The sequence below is a fragment of the Alosa sapidissima genome, chromosome 19, assembly GCF_018492685.1.
Source record: "Alosa sapidissima isolate fAloSap1 chromosome 19, fAloSap1.pri, whole genome shotgun sequence".
NCBI lineage: Eukaryota > Metazoa > Chordata > Actinopteri > Clupeiformes > Clupeidae > Alosa > Alosa sapidissima.
The window spans coordinates 9,021,259-9,033,716 of record NC_055975.1 but is presented as its reverse complement, the minus strand read 5'-3'; the positions used below and the strand labels follow the sequence as shown (position 1 = coordinate 9,033,716).

General features: G+C 42.5%; 1 protein-coding gene across 2 annotated transcripts in view; it reads right to left on the bottom strand.

Moving 5' to 3' along the window:
- Positions 1–3,578: 3,578 nt before the first annotated feature.
- The window catches only part of vps39 (VPS39 subunit of HOPS complex), a 42,906-nt gene continuing 34,026 nt past the window's right edge, over positions 3,579–12,458 (bottom strand). For both annotated transcript variants that reach the window (XM_042071291.1, XM_042071292.1), the window contains exons 19-24: positions 11,621–11,723; positions 11,266–11,311; positions 10,314–10,463; positions 8,036–8,170; positions 7,618–7,709; positions 3,579–5,034 (exon numbers count right to left, since the gene is read on the bottom strand). In XM_042071291.1, coding sequence (XP_041927225.1) covers positions 4,953–5,034; positions 7,618–7,709; positions 8,036–8,170; positions 10,314–10,463; positions 11,266–11,311; positions 11,621–11,723 — 608 coding nt within the window. In that variant the 3' untranslated portion in view covers positions 3,579–4,952. The remainder of the gene's footprint in view (positions 5,035–7,617; positions 7,710–8,035; positions 8,171–10,313; positions 10,464–11,265; positions 11,312–11,620; positions 11,724–12,458) is intronic.

The following is a 12,458-nucleotide window of genomic DNA, read 5'->3' as shown; positions in this document are numbered from 1 at the left end:
TCACTATGTTGTCGTCTCTGTATTGGTCATACGTCATGCAGCTACGAAATGAGCAGCGACTGATGCCCAAAGCGGTGAGATTCCGCATTTTTTCATGCCAAGCAAAACAATCATATACATCGCATGACACATTATGGATGCACTTTCCTGGTTTTGGACGCTTTCACATTTTGCTGCACTCAGGGATTATGGTTTCGGATGAGGTCATTCGCACCCCACCTACAATGTAGAGACTAGTTTAATACTATGCAGCTGTCTCTACAGTATCAGAGATTTGAGAGTGCCTTTCCCTCAGTGAAATTAAAACTTGGCGGTGGGAGAGAGAGAGAGAGAGAGAGAGAGAGATAGAAAGAGAGCACCATGCAGAATAAGAAGAGTGATTTCTCCCATTTTCCAATTACAAAAAAATGGTGATGGCTTAATCCAGTCCTTAATGATATTTTACTCAAGACTGCACCTCATCTAGATTTACAGAAATAGACGTTTAAATACGTTACGGTTTATTGCTTTAACATGCTACTTTCTCGGACCACAATGTCAATTAATAATTGACTGAGGTGGTTGGATTTCTCTCTAGAGTGGCATATCTGTTTCTGGCCTGCCTACTTTGTTTGTGCACCAAATCCAATTATACATGTAAGCCTAGAGCTCGGCGTTCCCAGCATAAGTGGCGCATGAACCGAAGCCAAGAGCTGCCTAACACAGAGATCAAGGAGGACTTCTCAGCAAAGCTTCAGATTCGCGTTTAGCGCAAATACAGATCGTGAGTAGGAACTGTCATCAGTCTGCGTCTAGAGAATACAGTGATACAAAGGAGCGTCTGTGTGAGGGTTTGATGTTTCACGGGAGATTTGAAGATGAGAGCGCAGGGAACGGGAAACAGGAAAAACACAAAAAGAGTGCGCATTTGTGAACGAATTAACATCTGGAGTCTGCCGCGCAATGTACAGCAGCCTGCCATTCATGTCAACACTGTTGCTGTTTCTCCGCAGACGCGGTGCGCCTTCTGGCCGCCGGACGGAGCGCAGCCTCCTCTGATGAACTCCACCCCGCTAACCTCGCCAGAGTCTCGCCGCTGGCATTTCAGACATCTGTGCCAAAATGGTGATTTCCCAGAACGTGGGAAACAAAGACACACACAGTCAACACACAGAATCGTTCTCTCTCTCTCTCTCTCTCTCTCTCTCTCTCTCTCTCTCTCACACACACACACACACACACACACACACACACACAGCGAATTCCATGCTACTAAGGAATTCCACTATGATAACAGTGGAAATGTCCAGCCTTCAACCAGCAAACATCCTTGGTCTTCTGTTGGTCTTTTGTGGCACATCTCTAAGTGAGGTGTCCAAACACAAAGTATAGATCCCCAGACTGGTCAGACTGCGGACCCCCATAAGATATTTTCGGACGTAGAGGAGGAGGTGGGTCTGGAGAGGGACTTAAAGCCGTCTAGTACGGGAGCACATGTAAGAGTGGGCTGGGTGAACAGAACAGAAAGGGGTCATTGTGAGATTATGGCTGGCACACTCACCCCTCCTTGCCCCCACCACTGAGGGCGGATGGTTTTTCCAGACCTGACACAAGGAGTGCGGCTTAAATGAACAGGGTTATTAATAAACTGGTTATAGACACTGTAGTATCACTACCGTCTGAGCGACTGACTGTGATGCATTATTCAGGGTTATGGGCTAGTTCAGTGCATAGGAAGGAGAGGTCCCATACGTGTTGGCCTGACATCACTAAGTGGAGTGATCAAATATGTTGGTGTTGTTCAGCAGGTGCCACATATGACAGGTACTTTCTGCATGCATTTCTGCATGCAATCACAGTCACTAATTGCTTAAAAGGGTGACATCTAGCACCCAAGGCATGAAACAGCCTGCATCTCTTGTTGCTAAAATAGACAGCCTAATTTATTTGAAAGGATAGAGTGTTCTGATATACAATCTCTGTGCCAGTCACAGGGGGGGGGGGGGGGCTCTACAGACCTATGAGGAGACGAATCTGAGGGCTCAAAGGAGGAAAAATTATATAACCACACTACGGAAACAAGAAAATGTGTGTGTGTCACTGCTGAGTGTGTTTGTATAGCTCCAAATACCCCAGAGGTTACGGCTGCACAGGTCATGCTGACACACAGGCCTGCCACAGAGTCCAACCTTCATTGATTTCTCTTCCAGCTCTCAGGAAAGAACTTTCCCGTCCACATCTGCCCACAGCTGACAGAAAACAGCCCTAATTCATTTGTTTATCACTCTTCAGCATATTTCACTCACACAGCGCCTCCAAGAACAATACACTTGTGGAGACAGGGAACAGGGAAGGGAGGGGATGGATGACATAATTTGCACTCTTACAAATGTAGTCATTTGTAATCCATTCTCATCACATTGCACAACATCAACTCAGGTTTAAGTCAGGGTCTTTCGGTAGAGCAAGTCTCGAGTCTCTAATGCAATGACTGACTTCAGGAGAAGACCTAGTCATCCAGTCACTTTGGTGGGCATATCTGTCACATTGGCAAGAAGCTGGAGAAGCAAACCCTGGCCAAGTCACATCGGAGACGGAGTAGCCGTGACGAAAACACTTCTGTGGAGAGCTGGCTGTGGCCTTGATAGTCTGGCTGGCGCGGAGTAGCGTGAAAGTCCATTAGAGGATATGTAACCCTCCGCTAATACACCACAGCACTTAGGGCATCAACTCTGGAGAGATGGCACTCAAGGGACTGTACCAAGAAGGGCAAGACGTCATGTGCTCTTGCACTCAACTGCTCAGTCACGCACACACATAGGGGACCACACCAATCAACACCATGCCTCTTAGCCCTCGTTGAGATTACATGCAAAAACTAACTTAATGTTAAAATGTGTCATATATCTTAGTTTATCTTATTTCATAATTCCATGGTATTCTACAACTTTCACATAAAATGGCTCAGGAGTGGATTACTGTGTAAGGCAAGTCAGCGTTTTCCTGGCAATTCTCTGTAATCAGATCATCTCACCTCTGCACTCTTTCTCTCAGTTACTTAACCATTTAGCATACCATTTTCCAGTTGGTAACAAGTGTTTATTTTGGACAACAGTGAGTGATACTACTGTAGCTTAACATTTTATGTGTGGTGGGGTGGTGGTGTCTGGGGCATGTCCCCCTCAAAGTATGATTACAGCCTTGAATCATATGCTCTTGCACTCAACTACTCATGCACATACAGGGACCACACTAGTGACAAACATCACGACTCTTACACCTCATTGAGATTAAATGGGTTAATAAAAAATGCATTAATAAAGTGCACAAATGGGAGATTTTTTTAAATTAAATCATATAAAATATGATTTGCAATCTGGAATTTATAAGATTTATATATAAAAAAAAACAATATAACAATAAAAAAAATAACAATAAAATCTGAAAATAACTTTCATACACTGGTGGTTGTTTGATTCTCTATTTTCACTTGTGTTTCTCTGTAAAGTTGGACCTTGATAATTCTCAGTGAAATGGATAGATGTGTCCATCCTGGGTTGATATTCACAACAAGAAGAGAATCTCAAACACACCGTTCATGAAGTGTGAAGATGATGCAAGTTTATTAGCAATTGCCACAGCTTACAACTCCGTTTTAAAAATACAATCTTTTCGCTCAGAGACCATCTCTGTACAAATTGCGGAATTTTGCATGTCTGCGAAACCATGTTAAACAAAAGTAACAGTCAAGATCGAGAAGGGAAAAAAAAAACAAAAAACAGATGGACGCAGATGGACAACCAAAGCTAAACAACTGAGCACAGGATTAGTATGACAAACCACATCTCCTGATGACAGTACCGTGGTCTGGTGCCCCCTGAGGCCCACCCCCCTCCCCAAACCAACCAATCATTACAGGCGAAACATTCCTGCTTAATCATCAGTTCTATCTAATACCTTCTGTCCCCTTGTGGTGTTAGATCCTTGTGTTACAAATAAATACAAAACCATTAAGTTATATTACACACAGGCCTAAAGTGCCATGCTGTTGTGCAGTAGAGTTTACTTTAGCTGCTTGCAGAGTGTTTCTGCTTGAACACAGCAAAGGCTGTGTACAACACGAAAGTGTATGCAAACAAACTATACTTCGATAAAGATGGGGGAAAATGTGTGTAAGAAAGTATAAAAAAAAAAAAAGAAAGAAAGAAATGTAAGCAACAGCGGCAGGGCAGGGTCGGACCTGAGGTGCACTCAGCAGTGCTCTGAGCTCTGGGCCGTTCTGAAGGGCCTCTCGCGGTCTCTATTGTGTAGTTGCAGATAAAGCTGTCTGGTGTCAGGTTTCCTGCTTGGCGCTGCTCAGTACAGCCAGACCTAAAGCTATACAAATAGAACACGGAGGCCAAAGCGAATGCTGTCGGCCATCAGCTGAGCTAATATGGGCTCAGACTAGAAGAACAGGCAGAGAGGACAAGATCACTTGTTTATAAGGTACACACGCTGCGGCGCTTGACAGACAGTGTTAATGTGCAAAACAAGACATGTAGAGTTAAGAACATCCGAGCATAAATACACACAGGACAGATGGGGGTGCTTTTGGGTCTGTCGATTTTTCAAGAAGCTCCACAGAGTTAATGTTCTCACTGCATCTGGCAGACCTATTTCCCCTCTTCAAAAGTCAGAATTGGGCTTGCCTGCTTTACCTTTCCAGTTCAGACAAAATTCTGTGCCCAGTCCCCCTCCCCCTCTGCTCATTCCAGCACTGGTCACTGGAAGGCTAACAAAAGGCTTGAGATCCATGTCCTTCAGTTGTCCGGGCATATTTTCATTTCCCCACACATGAATGGGTCACTATAAAAGCTTCAGTTTTTCGTGAGATCTGTGCATCCTTCTTAAGTCCACATGGGTCTCTGTGAGGGGCAGAGATGTGGTGCGTCCGTGTCACTGGTGTGCCTGCCTGCCAGGCAACATGGACATCACTGCTCTGTGGGGCACACACTGCGGTCCTTGCAGCAGAAGTAATGCACCACCACACCGTTAGGATACCGGGCAAAGGCACTGTGGATGCAAGTGGGTGAGAGATAGATGAATGTTTAGACAAATACATATATATAAAACAATATTACATTACATTACATTACATTTAGCAGACACTTCTTGACCGAAGTGACTTACATATGTCAGCTATATTACAAGGGATCACATTGTCCCCGGAGCAACTTGGGGTTAAGTGCCTTGCTCAAGGGCACAACGGTGGAAGCCGGGAATTGAACCGACAACTTTCAGGCTACTGCACGCTAGCCCAGCTCCTTAACCACTACACTACCACCGCCCACTCAATATATACAGAATTGATTACAGAATTGTAAACAATACAGAATTGTAGTGTGCAGTGGAACACTTCAGTAGCGTGCGAATGGAACGCTTCAGTTACGTGCTCGGTGTAGCCTCCCTGTAAGTCATGTTCTTCTGATACTAAAAGTTTGTTTGTTTGTTTAGTTTAAAGCCATATCAGCAACTAAGGCTATTTTTGATACCAACAGAGCTTTCCGCATGTATGAGTTTGAGAAATAATAAGGCGAGCAGATAAATGGGATTGTGGGATTGCTATAAGCAAATAAGTCGCAAATCCTTTGTGTGCTCAAATGCCCAACAGAAATCCTTGTGAGACTAAACTTTGGTCACATTGAACTTAGATTTTTCTATCTCACCATCTGTTTTGATCATCTGAGAAACTGTCATAACCTTTTCAAAGAGCTGGCCTCATTCTGACCCTTTTTATCTGCTCATGCCAGACTCTCTCAGCCCAAGACTTGTCACGGACCACATGACCTTCACCTTGTTTGTAATATGTACGGTCTGTCTCCGACTCCACAGAAAATAAAACGCCCTTGATAACAAGAGATTTTAAAAAGACAACTAATAATAATTTGGTTATTGCCACAGTGTGTGCAAGCACTATCTCCCTATCCACCCATACAATGGAAATGAACACAAAGAATCTGTGCTGCTTTTATATGGCAGTTTTACAAGAACACAGATCAACCAAAGCAACAAAGTCTGACACGTACAAAACTGTTGACAGACTGCAATCATCTACTCAAATGTTTTTGATATCACTTTTTTATTATTATTATACGTCAAACAGATTCTACAAGGTACATCATAAACCACACCTCAAACCATCCTGAGCCCAGTGTTTCCGCTAGATTTTTTTTAACAGTGGCGGCAGCCTACTATGCTTATGACAATATTTTGCGTCTCCCCTAATTCTGAAGCAGTGGCACCGCTAAATAAAGAGGAAACACTGAGAAGAAAGTTAATGTTTTAAATAGGCTACATCAGTACAATATATAATATGTGAAGTGAAACTAGACGGGCCATAATAAGCTCTGACTAGTTTTAGGCTACTTATTGTTAAATTGCAATGTGAGCGGCAGCCAGCAGGGGAGGTTACGTTGCAGGATTATTTAAAAAGCAACTGCAACTACATTGTGTGTCTGCCCTGATTCTGATACCGTCGCGGTATTAATTAAACCTTGGGGGTTTAATGCAGTTTCATGTTAGCCTAGGGCTAGTCTAGCAACTCTCCGTTGGCTTGTGAGTTCGAAAAATTAAACTTCTATGAGGCCAACCAAATCGTGTATAGAGTCGTTAGGCGGGCTTAACATAATGATTGATGGCAGAGTTGTAACGGTTTGGCTTGAAATCCCTGCTACTTGAAGACAAATAAGATGGATGTTGCTGTTGGCGAACAGTGTGACACAAGTTAAGCTTTTATTAAGTTGGCAAAAGTTTGAACTAGCCAACTAGCTTCGCTGGTGGGAAACGCATGGGACTCATAGCGCTGTCCTATTGCATGCAGAGGTAATTTGAAAGACAACCGATTATCCCGCCCCTCGGACTGAGCACTGCGAACGGTGAGTGCCCAGACCCTACATTTTAATGTGGGTCTGGCTCGTCAGGCTAGTTTCATGTTGCAGTCACTTGCCAAATTTTAAGGGCAGCTATGGTTAAACTGCAATCACGGATCTGTTTTCTGACAAAAGGCTAAAGTGAGAGAAAACTGACATTTTGGATTATGATAAAGCGATAAGGTAAGCCAATACAGTGCAGTGTCTGTAAGCAAGGGAGTTCTCAAAGGTGACATAGGGGTCCTGACTCTCAGATTGTTGGTTACAGCTATGGTTGTATTCCTGTTAGTGTAATGATGGCTATGCAACATGTACAGTAATTGGAGAATGTTCAGAGCATTCAGGGAATAAAACTAAATGGCATCATATAAATCCTTTATAAACAAGTATTCAATTTAAAGTCAATCAGGAATAAATGGATAAAAGGATAAATGTGCACTATTTTTAGAAAGTTTATATGATGTATTTGTGTTTGTTTTATTTAAACTTAAGCAATGGTTTATTTTTAGGTAGAGGCTTCATATAAGCCTGTTTGGGCTTTCTGCCTCTCCCTGCACTGTTTTTTTTTAACGGTCATTTCTCTGTATTTATGCGATCTTTTCAAATGTGCTAAATAATATAAAGAAATAAAGAAAGAAATAATTATGCCTGTTGATGCAATGTTGATATTGAGATCATGAATCCTATAAATCACGTCTGACTTGAGCATGCATTTCAAAGTATTTACCTATTCCCAATTTTCTTCTTGCAAACTCTGCAGGTCTTTTCCTCAGTTATTACACATTTCACCTGCTGATGGAAGATCCTCTCCTCCTGCACCTGCATACATAGATAAACACAGACACCCTTTCAACTGCATGCACCCTTTTTAGCTGAATGTCTTTTACACAAAACAATACAAAACTCATAATCATAATTAAATCGGTCAATGTTGAGATCACGATTATTTAACACGATTACCCGATGATTTCGAAAACCTCTTCCATTTTCTAAACTTAAAAAAAAAAAGATAAAACACATGCAGAAAAGATAATATATAAAAGCTACCAATGTAAAACAAAGGTGTGCTCTGGATGACGTTTTCATGATTGTTATAACTGACGATTAATTTGATTAATAGCACGGCCCTAATCCAAAGTGCTTACCCGTAGGAACTCGGCCTGCAGCAGACTCTTGAGCACCTGGTTGTAGCGTTTCATCTGGGCCTTCTCCTCCAGCACGCTCTCCAGAAACACACGGATCTCATTGATCTGGGTGTTTGCTGGGAGCAGGTTGATGGCCTGCACCCATAACAGGGGAGTGACAAAGTGGAGGCATATAGGGTGAGACAAGGTAGACAAAAACAAACGATTGCAGAAAAATGTGACACTGCTTCGCCAGTTTGCACAGGCTGGAGAACACAAACATCCCCAACTCTGTGATGTGCACGGCAGTTGGTTCTCCTACCCACCAACAGTTCAAAAAACCTCATCAACCTCCTCGTTGCAGCAGAAATAATTTCATAATGCAGTAATAATGACACCAGCCCAACACATGTAGTGGACACTAGTAGACGCTAGTAGAGCTGTGTGTTCCCCATCCAAATAAAGACTTTGTAAAGGGGGGGGGGGGGGGGCATCGGCTTTTATTCGGCCAAATAAACAAGAAAGCAGAATGCCAAATGAGGGGGAATGATTGAGGCATGACAGAGCAACACAAATGAGTGGAAGACCATCTACAGAACAGAGAACAAAGTGAAAAGTCGGGAGGCAGACAGGCAGACAGACAGACAACGGAGATGTGAAGAAAAGGAGATTCTGACATAAGGCACTGGGTATGTGTGTGTGTGTGTGTGTGTGTGTGTGTGTATGAGCATATATGTGTGTTGATGTGGTACTGTGTGTGTATTGGGTTGGCGTGTGGGCTGTGCATCAGGCCTGCAGTGTGGCCTGACGTGTGCTGGAGTCCCTGCTGTGGACGGTACTCTGTTGTGGCTCTGCTCTGTTCCGCACCGCTGGCACTACCCCGGCCCCCGGGCCCTCCGCCAAGGGAAATAAAAGACCAGACACGGTGCGGCAAATAAGGGAGGGGACGGAGAGAGGAAGGACCCAGGGAAGTCCCACTCTACACACTTCAGACCGCACAGCGCAATGCTTTCATTATTCAGCTCAATGAAGTCACAGAGAGCGGAGAGACAATGGCTCTGATTCCATGCTATTGCATCATTCCAAAAAAGCTCTCGACGAAAAAACAAACACTTGTTCTGAAAGTTTGAAAACTCTCGAAAAACTCAAAATCTTAAATCAAGTTAACTAAGGAAAATTTTAAATATATGTGAACCATTTCGTGAAAATAAATTGTATCCATGACTAAAGAGGGGGGGGGGGGCACATGGATCCTCCAAACCAGCTTGAAGAAAAGTCCAGCTTGTAAAATAAGGCATTTTTATGGAGCAAGGGACATTAAACACTGAACAAGCAATCATAATGTGAGGAAAGGCCCTCCCTTGGGTTCTCTGCAGGCCAAACTTTTGACTATTGACATAACCAACCACAGAGCATAACATGTGTGTGTTGTTTATCCAGAAGACAAATAAAAATATATAGTGACCACCACAAAGCATACGAAGGTTATGATACATCTTGCGAAAACCTGACTGGTTTGATAAAACATGTTTGTTTCATAGAGAGCTAATTGTAAATGTTTCCAGAAGTCTACTGTCTCTGAACATTTAAAATGAAGCTCTGATGTGTCCCTGCTTTTCACGGATATACACCTTTGAGTTTATTATGTGACAATACTTAATATATGATAAGAATACACCTTTGAGTTTATTATGTGACAATACTTAATATATGATAAGAATATATGATATGTTTGTAAAAATGGTACAATAAGGTTATGTAAATACACTTTGTGCAGAACACGACTTAATACAATAAGACTTTATGAAAGATTCTTGGGAAATGGTTGACACAGAGGGTAAAATGTCAAGGATGATGTAAACAGGTTTGTTTGTGATTAGATGCCTCCATAAGAGCTGCCCTGGACAACCTCAGGTTTTTAACTGACGGCTATTGCCCCACGATGCGATCATAAATGGAATATGATGCGATCGCAGGTGGAAATGTGTAAAGTCTCATATTTTCTTTGGCTGTACCTTCATAAACACGCTAAAAATATGGTAGTGAATTGGATGGAAACTCAGTTTGTGTAAGATCCTCTCTTTCCCTGATTAATGCATCATGGTGGATCTGGGGGTGTGATGGGCATGCTCTCACATTGGTGGTGTTTATCATGGTAGATCTGGGTATGTGATGATCATGCGCTCACCTTGGTGGTGTTTAACATGGTAGATCTGGGTGTGTGATGATCATGCTCTCACCTTGGTGGTGTTAAACATGGTGGATCATCATGGTGGGTATGTACTGGGCATGCTCTCACCTTGGTGGTGTTCAGCTTGCTGTGGTGCAGCTCCAGAACATGGAGCGCCGCCTGCAGGTTGGTCTGAGGCTCTGACAGCTCCATCTTGATGGGGCCGAGGCAGTGGACGTCTGGAGGGGACAGGTACATGCGCAGCAGGGACAGGTAGACCTGCATAGACAAACACACACACAGGTAAACACATGAAGCGTGACACCGGTTAGGTAGGAAGTGAAAGTATTTTTTATTATGGTGTTTTGTTGTTGTAGCTTGTTCGCTCAATTTGGTGCAGTTAATCCAAATACATTTTTGAAATATTTTGTTAGTTATCTCAATATAGTTATCTCAACAGCAACCGATATTGCCATTCAGTCATTATGAAACAATGCCACCATCGCACCACATGAATAACATACACTTACAAAACAACAAGAAAAATTTTTCAAAAGGTTGAAGTTTAGACAATATATTTTAAAGGTGCCATATGTAATGTCCGCCAAAAAATCAATTCATACTCCACATTCCATAAAAGATGGGGGCAGTATACCTCCAGAAAGTGAGTTGGTCTACCCTAGAGTAGCAACCGAGACAAATGTATTGCAGTTTGGCTGGCTGTTATGTCGCCCACATACCGTCTCCCATGGCCGAAACTGGTATTATGACACCTGTCGGGCTGTGGCTAGTAATTTAGCATGCTAATTCAGGTTGATATCTCTGCAGCATTATGCCTTGTCAATTTTTTAATGACATCATCACCCTTATTTCTTCTCATTCTTATGATGCGTGCAGCTAATTTTTTGGATATTTTTACCTCAATTCTTACACATGGCACCTTTAAAGTACACAAATGAGATAAAAGTTGTACTTCGGATACTGAATGCCTTAAATAATATAAAATATAAATATATATATATGAAAATATAAAACATATAAATTATAAAAAGTGTACAATGCTCCAAGCCACAGTACTCACATCCTTATTCCCGTCTGTTAGCTTGTCGTAATGCTTGTGACAGTATCTGTGGGAAAAGACAAAGGGAGGTATGGACATGGCAGGGCAAACTTCAGTCACAACAAGAAGAACTTTCTATGGTCAGCGTGGCAGATGACCACACAATGACAGCGGCCATGCTGGGTACCGTAATTTTCCAACTATTAGCTGTGGTTTATACAATGATTTTGCAAAATTTCTTCAGCTATGAGGTTACCGGTAATACACGGGGGCAGTTAATACGGTATTAATATGGTTTTGTTTTGACTGTACACTAATGGATGAGGCCTCCTGATGACAGTGATGGGGGCAGGTTGGAGAGTGCTTGGCTACTTACTCCTCAGCCATGCGCGTGTCGTTCAGGATGTGGACGTAGATGAAGAGGGCCTGTTCGTGCTTGCCCATGCGGCCCAGTAACAGTGCTCGCTCCTCAAGCAGACCTGACACAGACACACACACACACACACACACACACACACACACACACACACACACACACACAGACACACACACAGACACACACACAGACACACACACACACACACAGAACAATTTTAATCTCAGGACCTCTTGCATTATGACACACAACATTTTCATGAACATAGTAAATACATTATGCACTGCACATATTTATATGTAATCTATATTACTCTAAACCACCTTCTGTAAACTAACTGCATACTACTGTCTACACTGCACTATATTCTTGTCCTGCCTATGCACCACCTGTCTATAATTTGCATTTGCATTGCACTTTTGCACTGCTTTTTTGTACTTCTGGTTAGACGCAAACTGCATTTTGTTGGCATTGTACTTGTACACTGCACAATGACAATAAAGCTGAATCTAATCAAATCTAATCTAATGTGAATCAAAAATATGCTTTTATATGGAAAATATGTATTACTTTTATTAAAACCCAGCCATTTTGTTACTAATAATGAATGCCTCATGCTTATCGTGCAGATAATGACAAATAAGAAACTTTATAAAGGGAAAAGGAGCTTGATGAATGTTAATCGTCATGAGCCCTCTGTTTAGCTGTTTAGTCCACATGACTCTGCTCTGATCTGACCATAGACTGCTCCTGAAACACTGCACTTCAGTCATGAACTTACTCATGGACTTGAGCACCCTGAACACTGATGTCATTCACTGCGCATACTGCAACATAG